This window comes from Protopterus annectens, chromosome 17.part0, assembly GCF_019279795.1.
Source record: "Protopterus annectens isolate FY-2018-M chromosome 17.part0, PAN1.0, whole genome shotgun sequence".
NCBI classification, from domain to species: domain Eukaryota; kingdom Metazoa; phylum Chordata; order Ceratodontiformes; family Protopteridae; genus Protopterus; species Protopterus annectens.
The window spans coordinates 110,172,191-110,191,995 of record NC_056751.1 but is presented as its reverse complement, the minus strand read 5'-3'; the positions used below and the strand labels follow the sequence as shown (position 1 = coordinate 110,191,995).

The window sequence follows — 19,805 nt, the reverse complement described above, 5'->3', positions numbered from 1 at the left end:
CAGCCGGTCACCGGACCCAGACTTTGGAATCCGGATGACCGAAGGGCTGCCTGAGGCAGGACAACCCATATGTAAGGACTGCAGATGCATACCTATCAGACATCTACATTTATGGTAGGTACAAAACTGTACTTTTTTATCTGTCCAGTATGTTCTGCAGTTGTTTGGAATTTTGTCAACCCTATCATGTACTAAATTTAACAGAAAATCTTTCCATTTCTTTGTTTTTCAGGTGTGAGCTGTGATGCGTGTTTAAAGGGAAATTTTCGAGGTCGCAGATATAAGTGTTTAATTTGTTACGATTACGATCTTTGTGCATCTTGTTATGAAAGTGGAGCAACAACAACGAGGCACACAACTGACCATCCGATGCAGTGTATATTAACAAGGGTAGATTTTGGTAAGTTGTTTGAATCAAAGTAAATTTAGTCCTAATACAAACACCCTGTTTTTTGTAACACTAAGAGTTACATTTCTATTACCTTTAGCCATGGAAGTCAGGACCCTTTTCCGGATGTCAGTGATGGTTGTAATTACAAGCTATACCAAATCCTTTGAACAGATACTCTGGAGTGCTAAATAACTACTGAGAACCCTAACAGCTCTAAAAGTTCAATGTCAACTTTTATTCACCGTGAGAAATGAACTATTAACGTTAAACTTTTAATGTAGTCACAGCGTTCTTCATCCTGACCACAAGGACTTACTCAGATGAATGCATCCATTAATATAACATTTATATACTCCAGTCAATAAACTAGCTAATTGAATAATTAAACAATTGTACATGTTCTTAATAAGTTGTGTTAAAAAGAATGCCTGCCAAGTTATAAGTGCTGTAAATCTTTTATTTTTCTTGGTGAATAAGATTATATTGCGCTTTTAGAGCTGTTCGTATTCTCTGGTTATTTAGCACCCTGGAGTGCCTGTTCAAAAGGATTTGGTGTAGTTGGCACGGTTTGTGCTATGGGCACTTGTTTCCATTTAAGATTTTTTGTACCTACAAGCTGTTTGTTTTTGTTGTAAATATTACTTATTTAGTGGATTTTTTTACTGATTTTCCATCCCATTGTACCATTTTCCTTTTCCACATCAGTTTTCCTTTTTTTGGTTATTGCCTTGTCACTTGTCCTTCTCCAGCTAGTTGTAGCCCTCCTAGTGTTGGTTTTCTACCTAGATTAAAAAGTATTTGTGCTGTCAGCACCATTCTTCCTCTACTGTACATTAATTTCCTGGCGTTTCTAGTTGGATGCGACACAAGTTGAAATTTCTGATGGTAAGTTTTAACCTGTTTGTTTTAGATGAGTGGTTAAAAAAGAAAAGAACAAAGTGTACTGCTGTGGGCTTGCATTGAAGTTTTTTCTTTATGCATTGTGTGTTTGGAAGCGTCTCTTAGAGTGGATTCTGCTTTGAATAGAAAGATGTTCATCGTGCATACAGCTGCAGTAATCACATATGGGTTCTCTGCCGTCAGGCGGGTCCTCGGTCGGCCGAATTCCAAAGTCTTGGTCCGGCATCGGTTGTTGTCGCCTTCTTCCCTGACGTCAGTGCGACAGGGGTATATAAATCACAGCCAACGCCATATTCTCCAGTCTTTTTTGCCGTGCGGTGCCCGAAGCAGAAGCAGTTAGCAAGTGTCGGTCGGTCAGCTCCTGAATTTACAAAAAAATCGGAAACCGAAGTCTTCATTAAAGCTAATTACCCCGTTGGGGAAACTTTTCTTGCCTCAGACCGATGTCAGACAAAGTTAACAATTGTATTTCTTGTGGGAAGCAAATACTGCATAAGGATTTCCATTCCCTCTGCATACCTTGTTTAGGCCCAGACCACGATGTTTCGGGCTGTCGCTTTTGTGCTACTTTCAATAAACGCACTATTAAGTGTCTGACGGAGTTCGCCCAACATTATTTTGGTAAAGCCTTTGATTATAAAATGTCGTCAGATACTCAGACTACCGTTTTGTCCAAAACACGAAAGGACAAGGACCGACATGCGAGGTCCGCGGTCTCCACCGACACCACGCCAAAACCGGCTACACATGGTCCGGTTCTCAGCGAGACGCCTATGCAGTCCCTGACTACCGACGACACTTCCTTGGCAGTGTCTTCTGTACCCGAGACCGCTGGTACCTCGGCCGTTACTCAGACTACAACCACCGAAACCACAGTGAGTGTTGAGCCTCCTAATGTGGACAGGTCCACTTCCACCCAGGGTGTATTTAGACCCTCTTCTTCCTTTTCCATTAAGGCCTTCACTAAGTCCAAATCAGCCATGCATCCCAAGAGGCCTGTTGCACAGGGCCCATCCCCAGGCCCCATGCCTAAAAAGCAGATGCTTAAAATGGCTCAGGATTTAATTTCATATATCGGGGGTTCCCATCCCCCTCCAGACAAGAGACCCAGAGTGGAGGAAGATTCCCCCTCTTCTGAACAGGGCACCATTTTCTCAGAACATTCTGATGTGGAGAAACACTCGTACACTCCCCTTATGAAGATTCTGATGCAGAACAGTCCATTCCTTCTGTATCTCCCCCAGAGGATTTTTCTTTTGGGGAAACCTTGCACACCTTGAGGGAACACTTCCAGTGGGAAGGCCAAGACTTTTCTGATTCCAAGAAAAGGCTTAGGGAATTTCTTTTGTTACCTCAGCACAGACCTCTGGCTATACCTCCTGTCCTGGACATACTTGATGTTTACTCGGAGGCTTGTCTTAATCCGGATTCCCTGCCTCCTGCACCAGTCAAGCCTGATAGGTACTACAGAGTCCCTAACTCTCACCAATTTCTTTTCAAAAGCCATAATGCTGACCCTGAAACCATTTCTCAAGGCCCCAAGGGAATGAAGGCCTCTACTGCCAAGAATCCACTACCTTCGGAGAGAGAATCTAGATCCTTAGAAAGGTGGGGAAAAAAGGTATACACCTCGGCCACCCTAGCCATGAGGGCCTTAAATTGTCAGTTCTATATGCTTAAATATCAACAGTTTCTGTTATCACAATTAAGAAACAGTGTCTCAACCCGAACAACCAGATTTGAAGGAATTGCAGGATATGATACATAGTGCAGAACAAGTGGGTAAGCACACCTTACAATGTGGTTATGATGCCTTAGAGGCCTCAAGTAGAGCTGCTGCTACTGGAGTAGTCATTCGTAGACCTGCCTGGCTTAGGGAACAAAGCTTGCCTGATCATGTTAAAGCTAAACTACTAGATGCTCCTTTACAAAAGGATGTGCTATTTGGTACTAATGCTGAGGAGATACTACCGAAAATGGAAGAAAAAGCTAAATCTATGCAAACTGTCTAGGCTTTTCTACAGGTACAGCCACCTCGTTTTAGCAGAAATTCGCCTTCAAAAAACTGGTCCTTTCCAGCCACGGACAAGCCCCAGAGAGGTAGATACAGGCGCTCAAGGGGCAGAGGACAAACTCAAGGATCATATAGAGGCAGGCAATGGCAAACTCAAGCACCAAGAGGTAGCGAAGACAGTGCACAACAATACAGAAAGCAAACCCAATGACTTCCTCCTTTACATGCCAAGCAAATCTCAGCTGGCAGCTCCCTTGGTAGGAAAGCTGGCACTATTTTCAGGAAATTGGCATATTATCACAACAGACAAATGGATCGTGGACATAATAAACAGAGGCTACAGATTTCATTTTCACACACTTCCAAAAATGAGAGGCATGCCAAACCTGCCACACAATCAAAGGGCAGAGGCACAAATACAAATTACAAAACTCATGGACAAGAAAGCCATTCAAGAGGTTCCTACTCACGAACAAGGTCAAGGTTTTTATTCCAGACTTTTCCTGGTACCAAGAAAAGGAACCGACTGAAGACCCATTTTGGACTTATCCATCCTAAATACATTTCTACTCGTACCAAAATTCAAGATGCTCACATTACAGCAACTTCTTCCCATGCTGGGCAAGGGGTTTTGGCTGGTAACATTGGACCTCAAGGAGGCATACCTGCATGTCCCAATCAGACAAAGCTACAGAAGATACCTCAGATTTCTTGCAGGTTCAATCCACTATCAATTCTCTGCATTGCCCTTTGGCTTATCTACTGCGCCCAGAGTATTCACAAAATGCCTGGCATCAGTAATCGTCTACTGCAGACTTCAAGGGATTCAAATTTACCCTTATTTGGACGACTGCCTGATCCAAGCAGACAGCAAGCACACTCTTCTGGAACATCTGGCTTATGCAACACTGTTACTGAATTCTCTGGGATACACAATCGACAAAGAGAAATCCAGGCTAACACCATCTCGGAGAATAACTTTCCTGGGTGCCAACTTGGACACAAACACCCAGATGGCCTATCTTACGCCAGAAAAACAAGGGCAACTAATTCAGTACTTCAAAACACTAGCAAATTGTACCAGGCTTACTGCAAGGAAAATCCTGCAGGCTCTGGGCTTCATGGCATCTTGCATTCTTTTAATCCCATGTGCAAAGTTGCATATGAGAGAACTTCAATGGTACCTAAAAAATCTATGGTCTCAACACAGCCACAATTTGGAAACAATAATACCAATAATTCCATGTTTGCAAAAGGAATTTCTATGGTGGGCCCAAGCATGTCAAACAAATACAAGTCTCCCATTCTGCAAGCCTCAAGCAAATCAAGTCATCACAACAGATGCCTCAGATTACGCCTGGGGGGCGCACATGACAGGCAGGGGCATTCAGGGCAAATGGTCCCAAAAGGAAAAGCACCTTCACATCAATCAAAAAGAAATGCTAGCAGTAATAAATGCAATTACAGCATTCAAGGACCTCCTGCATCCAGGACAATTATTGATAAGAACAGACACCACAGTAATGTGGTACATAAACAAACAAGGAGGAACACATTCATATCCCCTGTGCAGACTAGCCATGACACTTTGGAACTTGGCTCTGGAATGGCAAATCGAACTTCAAGCACAGTACTTGCCAGGTTTGGAAAACACGCTGGCAGACAATCTAAGCAGAAATATGACAGATCCACACAAATGGAAGCTGCATCCACAGGTGTTTACAAAAATAATCCAAGCATGGGGAAGGCCAGACATAGATCTCTTCGCCTCCCACAGGAACCATCAACTGGAAAAGTTTTGTTCAAGGACTTTTCATCCAAAGGCCTGGAGGGTGGACGCCCTTTCATTCAGTTGGACAGCATGGACAGTGTACGCTTTCCCACCTCTGCCTCTTCTACCCAAAGTGCTCTTGAAAGCAAGAGCAGACAGACCGAAGATGATACTGATTGCTCCAGACTGGCCAAGACAGCACTGGTACCCACTCCTAAGGAGCCTAACGCATACTCCTTCCTGGCCTCTACCTCTAATGCCTCTTCTGCTGACTCAGCACAGCTGCAAAACTCTTCACAGTCAGCTGAAGACAATCTTGCTGCATGGAAAATTCCTTAACACCTCAGCAGACCCTACTCTTCAAAGAGGTGCAGGATGTCATTCTGGAGGCCAGAAGGCCATCTACTAGGAAGACTTACTCAGCAAAATGGAAACGGTTTTGCTCTTGGAATGAGAAAAAAGGCCAGGACCCTAGAAAACTGAATTTGCCTCCGGTATTACAGTATCTTGCTGAGCTGCTGAACAGTGGACTTTCATTTTCCTCCATAAAAATCCATGCCTCAGCCATTTCTGCAGAATTCAACACGGATCCACCGTTATTCTCTCACCCACTTTTAAGGCAATTCCTCAGGGGGGCTAAGAATATAAGACCACCAATGAAACAACCAGTGCCAGCCTGGGATCTTAATTACATTCTAGAAAAATGAACATTGCCTCCCTTTGAACCAGCTGCCTTAACAGATTTACAATATTTGTCCTGGAAAACAGCTTTCCTTCTGGCCATTACCTCAGCTCGTAGGGTTTCGGAACTTCAGGCCCTCATGGCTGTGCAGCCATTTCTTATTTTCCATCAGGACAGGGTTTCCCTTCGAACCAACCCGTCATTTATGCCTAAAGTGGTATCCAGGGTAGCTTTAAATCAAGCCATACACTTACCTACCTTTTACCCCAATCCTCAAAACAAAGGGGAAAGGCTGCTACATTCCTTAGACATCCATAGACAGCTACGTTACTATTTGGACAGAACAAAGCCTTTCAGGAAATCGCAACAACTTTTTGTGTGTTATGCTGTAGGAGCTCAAGGGAAGCCTGTTACCAAACAGAGACTATCTCTAAATGGATAGGCCACTGCATACGTTTTTGTTACTCCTATCATGGGAAATCTGTCCCTGTAGGCATCAGACCACACTCCACCAGGGCCACAGCTACCTCTACAGCCTTCCTCAGAGGAGTTCCTACCAAAGATATCTCGGAGGCTGCCACTTGGAGTTCTGTACATACCTTCACAAAACTCTACCACCTGCCTTTATATTCCAAAACTAGAGCAGGCTTTGCTACTGCTGTGTTGCAGGGCATTCTGGCTCATCCCAGTTCTACCTAGTGCCTACCACCCTGTGCGTAGCTTTGGGATTCTACCCATATGTGATTACTGCAGCTGTATGCATGATGAACATAGTACAGTTTTGTACCTACCATAAATGTAGATGTTCGAGTGCTAATACAGCTGCAGTACAGGTTTCCCTCCCTCCTTCCCCTCTAGGTACAGGACTAGTGGTTAACACCTCCTCATACAACCTACTTTGGGTTATCCTCCTATGGTGTATTTGCTTGCAACTACTCTTTTGATAACATTGCATTGCTTGTATTTATTATATATAGGACCAAGACTTTGGAATTCGGCCGACCGAGGACCTGCCTGACAGCAGAGAACCCATATGTGATTACTGCAGCTGTATTAGCACTCGAACATCTACATTTATGGTAGGTACAAAACTACTTTTTGGAAAGCTTTTTTGTGTATGCTGGAGAGAACTATCCTTTCTCTCTACTATTTTTGCAACTAGTTTTTCTCGCTAAGATGCGATCTCTTGTATGTTCAGGTTTGTTTTTCAGTGGACTAGAGAAACATTTGCCAGGGCAGTGGCAGCCCCAAAGTCGTCTTAAAAGGCCTGGACACTGCTTCCGTACTAGAAGCAGCCACATGGTCCACCATTCACCCTTTCACCAAACACGAAGTTGGACAATGTCTCCAGAGCACATGCAGGATTTGCCAGACCAGTCCTGCTTTGTTTTGTTGAATCAGCATATTCTACTCCTCCCTTCCTTCCAACTAAGCTGTGGTACTCTCCCACACCAAGAATACTGCAGCATAGATATAGAAGGACATAGAATAGTTGTGTAAAATCTTAACATAACCATAGATTTCCTTCTCTTCCATGTTGCAGTATTCCTTCCCTCCCACCCACCTAACCCCCCCCCCTTATCCTTTCTCTCACTCATTACTGATCTGTCATAGGTCTCTTGACCAATTTAACCACATAATGGCTCCTTGACCCTATGACTGACATCACTGGCTACTCTACACCAGCTGGGCTTTCAAGTTCTGAGGTGTGTGCACGCAGACGTCACATTTAAGGTCCCTGGTTTATGGCCCTATGTGTGACGTCCCACGCAACTACAACAGCCAAGCTGAAGCGTTTGTATAGGAGCCGACGTATGGGTCACCTGAGCTGGAAAATCCCACACCATGGAAGAGGGAGGGCATTTATGGTTATGGTAAAGTTTTACACAACTATTGTTTATATGGATTCCTCCGAGGAATCCCTCACCACTGAGACTGATTCGAGGAAGGAGAATGGTCTCCCAGGTTGCCACCTGATGAAGTCTCCTTTGGGAACATTGTAAAAATCCTATGTTAGAGAGGTGGCTGGCCTGCCCCAAAGCCCTTCCTCAGAGAAATTGATTCTGTGGGAGACTTTTGGGTCTGGCCCATCTACTACCCCGTTGTCTCCCCTTGCTGACCCACTAATCGAGCTAGTGTCGACTAGAGCATGGAAGGAGATGGATGCGGTAGTACCGATCCCCCAAGTGGGCAGACTAGATTGAGTGCCCTTTTGGACAAGACCTTTTGGACTAAGGGTATCCCAGTAGATGCTATGGTTGTCTGCATCAGTCACCAAAAAGGAGCTTGCACAAGAGAGCTCTTCTGTCCACCCTCCCAGCAGAGAATCACAACAGATTTGGGAGAAGTCTGCCTCTTCCACATTTACCTTGAGGGCATTAAATTACTTATCGCATTTCACAGAGCTACAAAGGGCTCAGTTAAAATTATTTTCTAGCTCATCCCCTGGGTCTGTCTGCTGAGGAACAGAAGACCATTTTCTCCAGACTGGCCACCCTTCAATCACTGGCTAATGCATCCATGAGGCTGATGTCACACGCTGCAGTGGGGTACCTTGAGGACGGCTGGTTCCGGCATTGCCATAAAGCACCATGCTTGGATGAGGCTCTGTGACTTTGTGGAGCCCTTCAAACAGTCTTTTATTAATGCCCCCTTTGGCTCCACCTTGTTTAGGTTTGCGACACACTCTTCCGCAGTGAAATGGATGGAAAGACCCTGTCTGCCGTTGGAGTATACTTTTCTACCCCACAGAGGTCCTTTTCTAGGAATCAGTGTGGGAGTAAAAATATGTGTTTTTTTTAAGTCACCGGGTCCTTTTCAAGAATGTGCAGGGAGATTTTTTTCCCTCTGGCAGAGGGGGTCCAACCAAAATAGAAGACTGCACTCATGTGGCCGCTGGGATCCACAGAACTAAGGGTCATGGGGAATTTTCTTGGACTGACCCTTCAGCGCTCCTGAATGGTTGGCCCAGCTGCCTTCCTGTGGAGGAAGTCTGTGTGTGTGTGTGTGGGGGGGGGTGCCCCTCCCTGCATCTAGCAGCCTGGTAGGCCATCACAGACTATTGCTGGGTGCGAAGGGTTGTAACCAGAGGATACTACATTCTATTTTTAGTTCCACCCAGTCAGTGGGAGGATCCGGTCTTGGAAATCGAAAAACTACTAGACAAAAGTCATCCAGAAGGGCCCCCCTCCCATTCTTTTTAATGCCCAAAACAACATGGAACCTGTGACTGATTTTGGACTTGACCACCGTGAACACGTCAGTGAAGCACATGCACGACTGGATGTGCTCTGTAGACCTGAAGGACAAGTAGTACCGCATAAAGATGGCCAGACGCTCCTGGCATTATGTATGTTTCAGAGTGGGAGCCAGTCACTACCAATTCAGATCACTCCTGTTTGGCCTCACCACAGCCTCTAGGGGTGCTCACCAAATGTTTGGCAGTGGTGGCAGTGCACCTCAGGCTGCAAAGTTTCCAGATTGTTTCCAGATTTTTTCCTTATGTGGATGACTGGCTTCTGATTGCTTCAACAAAACATCTACTGATCCAGGCCAGGGACTATCTTTTACATCTGGCTCCACGCCTAGGAGTCGCAGTCTTTATAAACTGAACTGGTTGCATCTGAGATTTCTGAATAGAGTTCATTGGAGCGCATTTGGACATAAGGGTATCCCAGGCCTTTCTATTTGCGGAGAGGATTGCAAATGTAAGACTTCAGATCAGGCAGATTCTGTTCGTGCCAACCCCTCTGGCCAACTTAATTCTCTGGACGTTAGTTTCTATGGCAGCCACTATACTGTAACTCTTCTACTCTCATACATGCGGATACTGCAGTGGACATTAGTGGTCCAGTGGCCTGCTCACAGGAATCCCTTGAGTTTCCCCATCAAACTCTCCTGAGTATGCAAGGATTCTCTGCTTTCGTGGTTTCACTTCGCAGATGTTTTTCGAGGATGTCCATTTGTCCGCCCACTCCAAATGCCATGGTGACCATGGACACCTCCCATATGGGGAGGGGTGAGTATTGTCTGCATCAGACAGTTCAAGGTACGTGGATGCCCCAGAAGACCAACTTGCATAGCAATGTGCACTGTGAAGAGGGTGGTATTTCTGGAGTTTCAAGATCTTCGCAGCCTTCTACCTCCAGGGACTGTTGAGATACAGACACAGTATGGCTGTGGTTTCGTACATCATCAAACTGGGAAACCAGGTCTTATCCCCCTGCGTTTGGAAGCGATGAGGGTGTGGCAGTGGGTGATCTCTACATACTGCTTTCTGATAAAGCACATTCCGGGCGAGTCCAACATATTAGTAGACAGGCTCAGTTAAGTGTTAGTGATGCCTCACGAGTAGTCTTTGAAATCAGTCCATGGCAGATTTGATCTTACGGAAATGGGGTCAGTCTTGCTGCTGTTTGCATCTCCTCTCAGCAAGTTTTAGGATGTACTTTGCCTTGATCCCCCTCAGGGACAGTCACCTAGAGACACTGTAGTCCATGCTTGGCCTCCCAGTCTTCTCTGTGGCTTCCCTCCTCTGCCATTAATTCCCAATTTTTTTACAGAAGGCTCTCAAGTTGAAGAGCAAGGTAATCCTCATTGCCCCCTTCTGACAGACAAATCTGGTTTGCCTTTTGTTTGGTCACACCTGACATGCCCATCGCTGAGGTTGGAGCCGATTCTGGACCTTCTTTCTCACCCGTCGGGGCATCCCTACTCAGACCTTCTGGTTTTTAAGCTAAGTACTTGGTTTCTCCAATTCTGATGATTGCAAGCTGTCCCAGGCTTTCTTCCCCTGTCCAAAAAATTCTCATCTCCTCCATTAGGTCTTCAGCCAGCTGGATTTGCAAATGTAAATGGAAAAGGTTCTCCATTTGGGCCCAGCAGTAGCAGATGGACCCTTTTACGGCTGTTATTGTGGTTGTTTTTTGGCATCCCTCTTCCACAATGGTGCTAGCTACTCCACCATTAAGGTCTAGTTCGCAGCTATTTCCAACTTTAATTTAGGCATAGATTCTTCCCCTTGGCATAATCTAAATTTTGTAAAGCCTTCCATAGAGGCACCTTTTTGTTTCACCCAACGATCAAAGATTCTCCCCCTCCATGGGACCTGACTGTGGTTCTGCAAATGTTGGCTCATCCTCCCTTTGAGCCATTGACTACCATTGACTTAAAATTTCTGTCTTTGCAGACCCTTTTTCTAGTGGCTATCACCTCCTGCGAAGAGTGTGTCTGAACTTCAAGCTTTTTATTCTAAATTCACTTAATTTTCACAAAGACAGGGTAAACTTGCATGCAAACCCATCCTTTTTGCCTAAGGTTGCCAAGGAGGGGGACATTGATCAGTCTTTCAATCTTCCTGTCTTTTTTCCCTAATTATCAGAATGGAGTACACACCCTTCATGTGCTGTACATACATAGGCAATTACGTTTCTACTTAGAACCAAATTCTGCAGGAAATCTGAGCAGTATTTTGTATCCTTCGCTGAGGGAAAGAGAGGAAAATTGATTAAGAAGGTTACTCTGTCTAGATGGTTGAGACTGTTTCCTTTGTCTGTTCGGCCAGAAACATACCCCTACCAGGTCCCGTTAAAGCTCATTCTGCAAGGTCTGTAGCGACTTCTCAAGCCTTTTGGTCTAGGGTTTCGATTTGAAGATGTGTGCTGCAGCTACCTGGTCAATCCTCATACATTTGTTTTGCATTGTAAGTTGAAAATTGCAGAAGCGTAAGTGCCTTTGGCTCTACCATACTCCGGAATATCCTCCCATGAGAGCCTCCTGTTTTTGGTAGCTGGAGACTCTGTCCCACAAGTTAATGAAAATGAAGATGGCAACATCAGATGAAGTTATGTTCTTACCATAGTGTTTCATCTGTGTTGTCCATCTTCATTTTTCATTAACCATCCCTCTCCCTTCCCCCTTCCAGTCTTTGGGAGACCTGGTGGAACTCTGAGGAACTTCAATTCCTTCAGGTTGAGCTCCTGTTTTCCTTTCTCATAGTTGTGGGTGATTCTTTACATAGGATAGAAATTTTTGGTCTTTATGCTATGGGCAAACTCGATCTGAGGTAGTGTGGGGGAATGGGGCATTATGGGTAAAGGGAGGAGCTTAACTCTGGAATATAAAGTTTGGGAGTGGCCGGTCAGTTCTGAGGGTTGGAATAGACCCCCACAGTTTAATGAAAAATGAAGATGGACAACACAGGTGGAACGTTATGGTAAGAATGCAACTTCTTTTTTTTTCTTCTTTCTTTCTTACCTGCTTGTTTTGCGACTATGGAGAAAGTTTTAAAAAGTGTGAACTTGGCCATAAATTTCCCATCCTTTTTACCTCAGATTTGCGGTATGCTTAGGTCCATTCCACTTGCAGGGACAGTGCAGTATATGCAAAATGGTCAATAAGTGATTGTTGCTTGACCTGGAAAAATAAGCGTATTATGAAAGGATTCATTTCTTCTGATGACTTAGTCCTTTTTATCTTCAAAGTGTCTTATGAGGAAACAAAAGACAAAAATTCCAAGGATAGTCTTAGAACTCAAAAAAAAACATGAAACTTCCCTTTCCTATACTAAGGCAGAACAGTTAAGAATGAGGTTTCTGGATCCATTGGGTCAGTTCAGTCCGAGTCGGAGGCGCACTGATCCACTCACCATGGAGGTCCTTAGAAAATGGATCAAACTTGATCCGATCTCCACTCTGTTGCATCATAGGGAAGAAAGAGGACTTTTTATGGGAATTGGTTTTGTTGAAAGATGAAATGTCAGAATTGTGTATGATCCATCCCAACTTGGGTCTGTAGGATGGAGTCTCATTGGTGGGATAACACATCTCGTTGTAGATGTGGCAGTAATCCAGGCCTTCCATTATAACTCCCTGTCTGTCGGGTCTTTCCTCTTCTGAGGAATTGGACATCCATTATGATGAGCTCTTTGGGGCAATGCTGCATGCTCAAATGATCCTGAACCTTTTCCCATTCCCTTCTCATTCTAGCGAATTTGGGGAGAATTCCATTCCAAGACTGCATCCTGTGTCATCAACTCGGGTCCCAGTGCCAATTAGATTGAGGCCACTTAACACTACTGCCATCATTACCTCATTTAGTGTTTTCTGGTTATTGTTCCCATTCCGGTCCACTTCAGTGACTGTTTCTAGAGGGCCAGGAGTTTGAAATGAAAGCTCAGTCCCCAAGTCATTGCTGACTTGTTGCTATATGTTCAGATCAGAGTTTGTAGTCTTTTTGCCCTTTGGGGCTGGCAATATTGTCATCGGTGTTGAGGCTTTTGGTTCTGGTTATGGAAGATTGATGTCTGCCCTGGGTTTCCCTTGGTGTGGACTGACTTTGTCCTTACTGTGCTGTCTGCCATTGACAACAGCAGTGGTGCCAAGCTTGGTTCCAGTGTTGCAGTTTTAGAAGCGTCCGTGGTGCTAGTATTACAGGCAGATGTTCTTCGTGTTTCCCTGTTGCAGTCATCACACTTGGGTTGTCTGCCTGCAGGCAGCCCTTAGTCGGCCCGAATACCAGCTTCTTGGGATTTTTCCGTTGGATGCTGTTGCCTCATCCATGACATCAGGGGTATAAAACATGCAGCCGACGCCATTGCATCAGCTTTTCTTGCCGAGCGTGAGCCCGAAGCAGAAGCAGTTCGCAAGTGCCGGTCGGCAGCTACCTGAAATTTTCATTTTTTGAGTTTCAAACCTGAAGTCTTCTAAAGCCAAGTACCCTGTTGGCAATCCTTTTTTCTTGCTCTAACCGATGTCAGAAAAAGTTAACAATTGTCTTACCTGTGGAAAGCTAATACCTCTGAGATTTTCATTCTTACTGCATCACCTGTTTAGGCCCAGACCTCGACATCCCCCCCGCTGGCGGTTTTGTGCCTTGTTCAATGCCTGAACTATTTGTCGTCGGGCTATGTTTGTCTCTAAATTATTTCGCTCTCGTTCTCCGTATTCCAAAATGGTGTCTGTAAGCCATCTGACTACAGATCTTCTGAAAAAATGCAAAGATAAGGACAGAGACAAACCGCATAGGTCAAAAACTGCTGACGAGACTTCCGTTAAGCTAGTCGCAGTCTGCTGGTACTCTGAGGTGCTTTTGCAGCCCCTGTAACCCGCTTCTACACATTCGCAGGCCTCTACTGAGACCCATTCGGAGTCTGGTATGCCATGAGATAATTCTTCGACTATGGAACCTGTGAATGTGTCTAACTTGGACGGGATCCAGAGCCGCTGTGCAGACACAGACTTCTGAGGGTGTATTCAGACCTTCCGATGTTCCGCCTAGTAGGAAACAGACGACCAAAGCACATTCTCAAGTTCCCATGCCACAGAAACAAATGCTTAGAATGGCTGAAGACCTTATTACTTTAATTAGGGGAAGCCAGCCTTCCCCCTCTAAAAGACAAAGAATTGATTTTCCATCTGATTCTTCAGACCAATGAGTCTGACTCTGACCCCTGTGATTACCAGGACATACCCTTATCGACCTATGAGGACTGAGATGCAGAGGATTCAATTCCCTCAGCCCCACCCCCCCCAAGAGGACATTTTCTTTTGGTGAAACCTTGCATACCCTAAGAGAGTATTTCTTCTGGGAATGCCAGGACTGCCCTCCATCCAAAAAGATGCTCAGAATTTTTAGACTTACCTCTAGCTATTCCCCCTGTCCTGGATATTGCAGATGATGTCTTCATGGAATCCAGACTTACCCCTGATACTTTACAACCTGCTCCTAGAGAGCCTGACAGATACTAGAGTACCTGTCTCTCACAAATTTCTCTTTAAAAATCCCACTGCGGATCCAGAGACCATTTCCCAGGGAACTAAAGGTATTAAGGCTTCTACAGCCAAAAACTCTACCCCTTCAGACAGGGATTCTAGGGCTCTAGACAGATGGGATAAGAAGGTTTATACCTCTGCAACTCTTGCCATCAGGGCTTTAAATTGCCAGTTTCACATTGAAGTACCAGCAGCATATTATTGATATAAGCAAAAAATGTTGATTCCTGATTGTGCAGAAAATAAGGACTTACAAGACTTAATGCATTCTGCAAACCAAGTTGGTAAACCTACTTTGCAGTGTGGTTTTGGTGCCTTAGAAGCATCTTGCAGGGCTGCTATCACTGGGTCTGATTATCTTCGTGTTTCATTGTTGCAGTCATTACATTAGGGTAATCTGCTGGCAGGTTGCCGTCAGTCGGCCTGAATATCAAAGTCTTGGGTCCTGTGTCGGTTGCGGTCTCCTCTTCCATGGCGTCAGGTCATCAGGGGTATAAAACATGCAACCGACGGCATTTTATTCAGTCTTTCTTGCCGAGCGGTGCCCGAAGCAGAAGCAGTTCGCAAGTGCCGGTCGGCCGACTCATGAAATTTTCGCATTAGAGTTTCAGAACTGAAGTCTTCAATTAAGGCTAAGTACCCCGTTGGGGAAACTTTTTCTTGCTCCTTACCGATATCAGTAAAAGTTAATTGCATTACTTGTGGGAAGCAAATACCTCATAAGGATTTTCATTTGTACTGTATTCCTTGCCTAGGCCCAGATCATAACGTACCTTGCTGTTTGTTTTGTGCTAGATTTAACCAACACACTATTAAGCATCTGTATATCTTTGCTTAATCATATTTTGGATCCAGATTTAATTACCCTGAAATGTCGTCTGATAGCAATCCAACTACCAGAGTTCACAAAAATGCAAAGAAAAGGACAGAGACAGACCACCGAGGTCCAAAACCGACGACGAAGCTTCTCCTAAGCCAGTTGCCGGTTCGCCGGTACTCAGTGAGGTGCTTTCGCAGCCCCCGATACCCGCTACTTTTGAGTTGCAGGCCTTTACCGTGACCCATGTGGAGTCCGGTATGCCGTGAGATCCTATTGTATCCACGGATGTCTCTCCCTCGGATAGGTCCAGAGCCGCTGAACAGGCAACGGCTTCTGAGGGTGTTTTCAGGCTTCAACATTTCTATATAAAACCGATGCCAGCTTCAAAAACAGACAAAAGCAACTTCTAAATCTAAAAAACTGATGCATGAGCCATGTGCTCAGGCCCCATGCCTAAAAAACAGATGATCAAAATGGCGGAGGACTTAATTACCTTTATCAGGGGTCCCCCCCAATAAGAGGCCTAGGCAAGACACTGATTATGAATCTTTAGATCAGGTTTCTGTTTCTTCTGTTTCCTCATAGGGTGGTATAGAAAAATCCTGATCAGAAGAGGATTCAGATGCAGAGGACTCCATCCCATCTGCATCTCCTCCTGAGGATTATTCTTTTGGAGAAACCTTACATATTTTAAGGGAACATTTTCATTGGGGAGAGTCAGGATTTCTCGGAATCAAAAAAAGAGGCTTGGGGATTTCCTCCACCTTCCTCAGCATAGGCCTTTGGCTGTACCTCCTGTATTAGACATTGTTTATGTGTTTTTGGAATCAAGCATGGATCCTGATTCTCTACTTCCAGCTCCTAGTAAGCCAGACCGATATTACAGGGTTTCTGACTCCCACAAATATTTATTCAAAAATCCTGCTGCTGATCCTGAAACTATCTCGCAGGGTTTCAAAGGTGTAAAGGGCCTCTACAGCCAAAAATCCTACCCTCTCTGATGGAGATTCTATGGCGCTGGATAGATGGGGAAAGAAGGTTTATATGTCTGCAACCTTGGCAATAAGGGCCATAAGCTGCCAGTTTCATATGCTTAAATATCAACAGCATGTTTTGGGATTATTGAAACAAAGAATGATGTTGATTTCTGAATGTGTGGAAAATAAAGAATTACAGGAATTATCGCATGCAGCAGCACAGGTTGGAAAGCATACTTTGCAATGTGGTTTTGATTCCTTGGAGGCCTCTTACAGGGCCGCAGTTACTGGATCTGTGATTAGAAGGCATTCCTGGCTCAAGGAGCAAAATCTGCCTGATCATGTTAAAGCTAAATTGTTGGATGTCCCTTTACAACATGATACTCTGTTAATAAGGCAGAAGAGGTTTTAAAGAAAATGGAAGACAAAGCTAAATCTATGCATACTAAAAGATTTCTTACAAGTGCAGCCACCCAGATTCAGTAGACACCGGCCTACTAAAAATTGGTCCTTTCCTGTGTCCAACAGAGCCTCACAAGGCAAATCCAGGTGCTCAAAAGACTCTGGATACCAATCAACAGGGTTCTTACAGGTCAAAGCAATGGGGTGCCTCTACCTCCAAATCTGGAAGAAACAAAGCACAACCCTTACAGTAAGCAGTCTCAATGATTTCCTCTCTACCATCACCAAGCACTTATCTTTTGGCAGCCCCCTTGGGGGGAAAATTTGCACTTAATGCTCAAAATTGGCAGTTAATAACCCAGGACAAGTGGGTATTAAACATAGTATCCCAGGGGTGCAGATTTCGTTTCCATACCTTGCCAATTTCCAAACGGTTGGCCAGATCTGCCACAAAATCAGTGGGCAGAGGTTCATAAACAAGTTAACGTCCCTCATGGATATGGGGACTATTCAACCAGTACCAGAACAGGAAAAAGGACAAGGTTTTTATTTGACTGTTCCTGGTACCCAGAAAAGACAATGCCTGGCGTCCAATACTGGATTTATCGATTTTTGAACACATTCTTGGACATCCCAAAATTCAAAATGCTGTCTTTACAACAGCCTCTGCCCATGCTGGGCAAGAACTCTTGGTTAGTGACTCTAGACTTGAGGCATACCTGCATATCCCAATAAGGGCATCGTGCAGAAGATACCGCCACTTCAAGGCAGGTTTTATGCATTACCAATTCTCTGCACTGCCCCTTGGCTTATCTACTGCGCCCAGGGTCTTTACAAAGTGCCTGGCACCAGTAATTGCATTTTGCAGACAAAAGCATACATATCTATACTTACTTGGACAACTGTCTCATTCAAGCAGAAAGCAAGGACATTCTTCTTCAACATCTGGTGTTTGTAAAAAGGCTTCTAACATGCCTATGGTACACAGTAAATGAAAAGAAATCACAACTGGGTACCCTCTCAAAAAATTACATTCCTGGGTGCAAGCTTGAATACAACTGCCCAAATGGCTTACCTTACACCAGACACACAAAGGCAACTGACTATTAACTTCAAACAGATGGCAACAAAAACCCAGTTATCTGCAAGACAAATTCTGCAGGCTTTGGGGTCCATGGCATCCTGCATTCTACTAATTAGGCTTTGGGGTCCATGGCATCCTGCATTCTACTAATTCCATATGCAAGACTGCATATGAGGAAACTATAATGGTACCTAAAAAAATTTATGGAGTCAGCATTGTCACAGTCTGGAAACAATGATTCCTCTCATTCCCTGCCTACAACAGGAGTTTCTTTGGTGGGCAGAGACATGTCACCAGAACAAGGGACGGTCTTTCACTCTACCCCCTGCCACCCAAACACCAACTACTTACGCATCATCAGACTATGCTTGGGGGGCCCACCTGGCAGGGAGATGCATTCAGGGCATATGGAGCCCAAAACAAATGCATCTGCATATCAACCAAAAAGAGATGTTAGCTGTTCAGAATGCCCTGACAGCCTGCAAGGACAACTACTGATAATGACGGGCAACACCACGGTTATGTGGTACATAAGCAGGGGAGTACACATTCCTACCCCCTTTGCAGACTAGCCATGGCATTGTGGGACACAGCCTTGACTTACCAAGTACATCTTCAAGCTCAGTTCCTGCCAGGAAAACAAAATACTCTGGCAGATGACCAAAGCAGAAATCTTATGGACCCTCACAAATGGAAACTGGATCCACAAGTCTTCAGCATGATAACAGAGGGAGTCCAGACATAGATCTATTTGCCTCTCCCCAAAATTATCATCTGGACAAATTATGCACAAGGACTTATCACAGACAAGCATGGAGAGTGGATGCCCTATCCTTCAGTTGGAAAAACCTATCGATGTACGCCTTTCCTCCTCTGCCTCTTCTCCCCAAGGTCTTACTAAAGGTCAGATAGGAAAAAACAAAATTGATCCTAATTGCCCCAGACTGGCCTCACCAGCAGTGGTACACAATTCTAAGGAATATGTCTCGACTCCCTCCTTAGTACTTGCCTCAAATACCTCATCTGCTGTCTCAGCAGAGCAATCAAATTTTGCACAATCAGCTCCAAACTCTGAACCTGGCAGCATAGCTGATCATGTAATTATTCAAACACCACCTCTCCGTAAATCTGTGATTGATGTCATTTTGAAAGCCAGAAGGCCTAGTACTAGAAAATCTTATGCTGATAAATGGAAGAGATTCTGTGCTTGGAACCAAGCACAGGAAAACGGACACAGCAAAGCCAAATATTCCTCAGATTTTACAATACTTGACTGAGATGCTTGGCAAGGACCTATCTTTTTCTTCAGTAAAAATCCATGCCCCTGCCATCTCGCCTCATTACAACACAGAGCCTCCCATCTTTTCTCATCCTCTGCTAAAACAGTATCTTAGAGGGGCCAAAAATTTAAGTCCTCCCAGAAGATCACAAACTCCTGCATGGGACCTCAATTTTGTGCTGGAAAAGCTTACCCTGCCTCCTTTTGAACCAGCAGCTACTGCGGATATAAAGTTTTTATCTTGGAAAACTGCTTTCCTTCTGGCAATCACTTCAGCAAGAAGGTTTTCAGAACTACAGGCCCTCATGGCTGTGGAGCCCTTTAATTACATTTTACCCGGACAGGGTGTCCCTCCGGACCAACTCTTCCTTTATGCCTAAGGTGGTATCCAGTGTGGCTCTTAACCAAACTGTTCACCTGCCAACATTTTACTCAAATCCGCAGAACAAGGAGAGTGGATTCTGCATTTCTTGGACGTACACAGACAATAAGATTCTACTTGAACAGGACCAAATCTCTAAAAGTCTGAGCAACTACTGGAGACATTTGCTGCAGGATCAGATGGGAAGGCTATATCAAAGCAGACTATTTCAAAGTAGATAAGCCATTGCATTTGTTTCTGCTACTTGCATCATGGTAAACCGGTGCCCAAGGGAATCGGGTCACATTCCATCAGGGCTGCATCTACCTCAGCAGGCTTTCTCTGAGGAGTTC

General features: G+C 44.7%; 1 protein-coding gene across 4 annotated transcripts in view; it reads left to right on the top strand.

Moving 5' to 3' along the window:
- Nucleotides 1-19,805, top strand: part of KCMF1 (potassium channel modulatory factor 1) — a 1,043,135-nt gene that overhangs the window by 398,384 nt on the left and 624,946 nt on the right. For all 4 annotated transcript variants that reach the window (XM_044059692.1, XM_044059694.1, XM_044059693.1 and 1 more), the window contains one exon: nt 233-400. In XM_044059692.1, the coding sequence (XP_043915627.1) occupies nt 233-400 (168 nt within the window). The remainder of the gene's footprint in view (nt 1-232; nt 401-19,805) is intronic.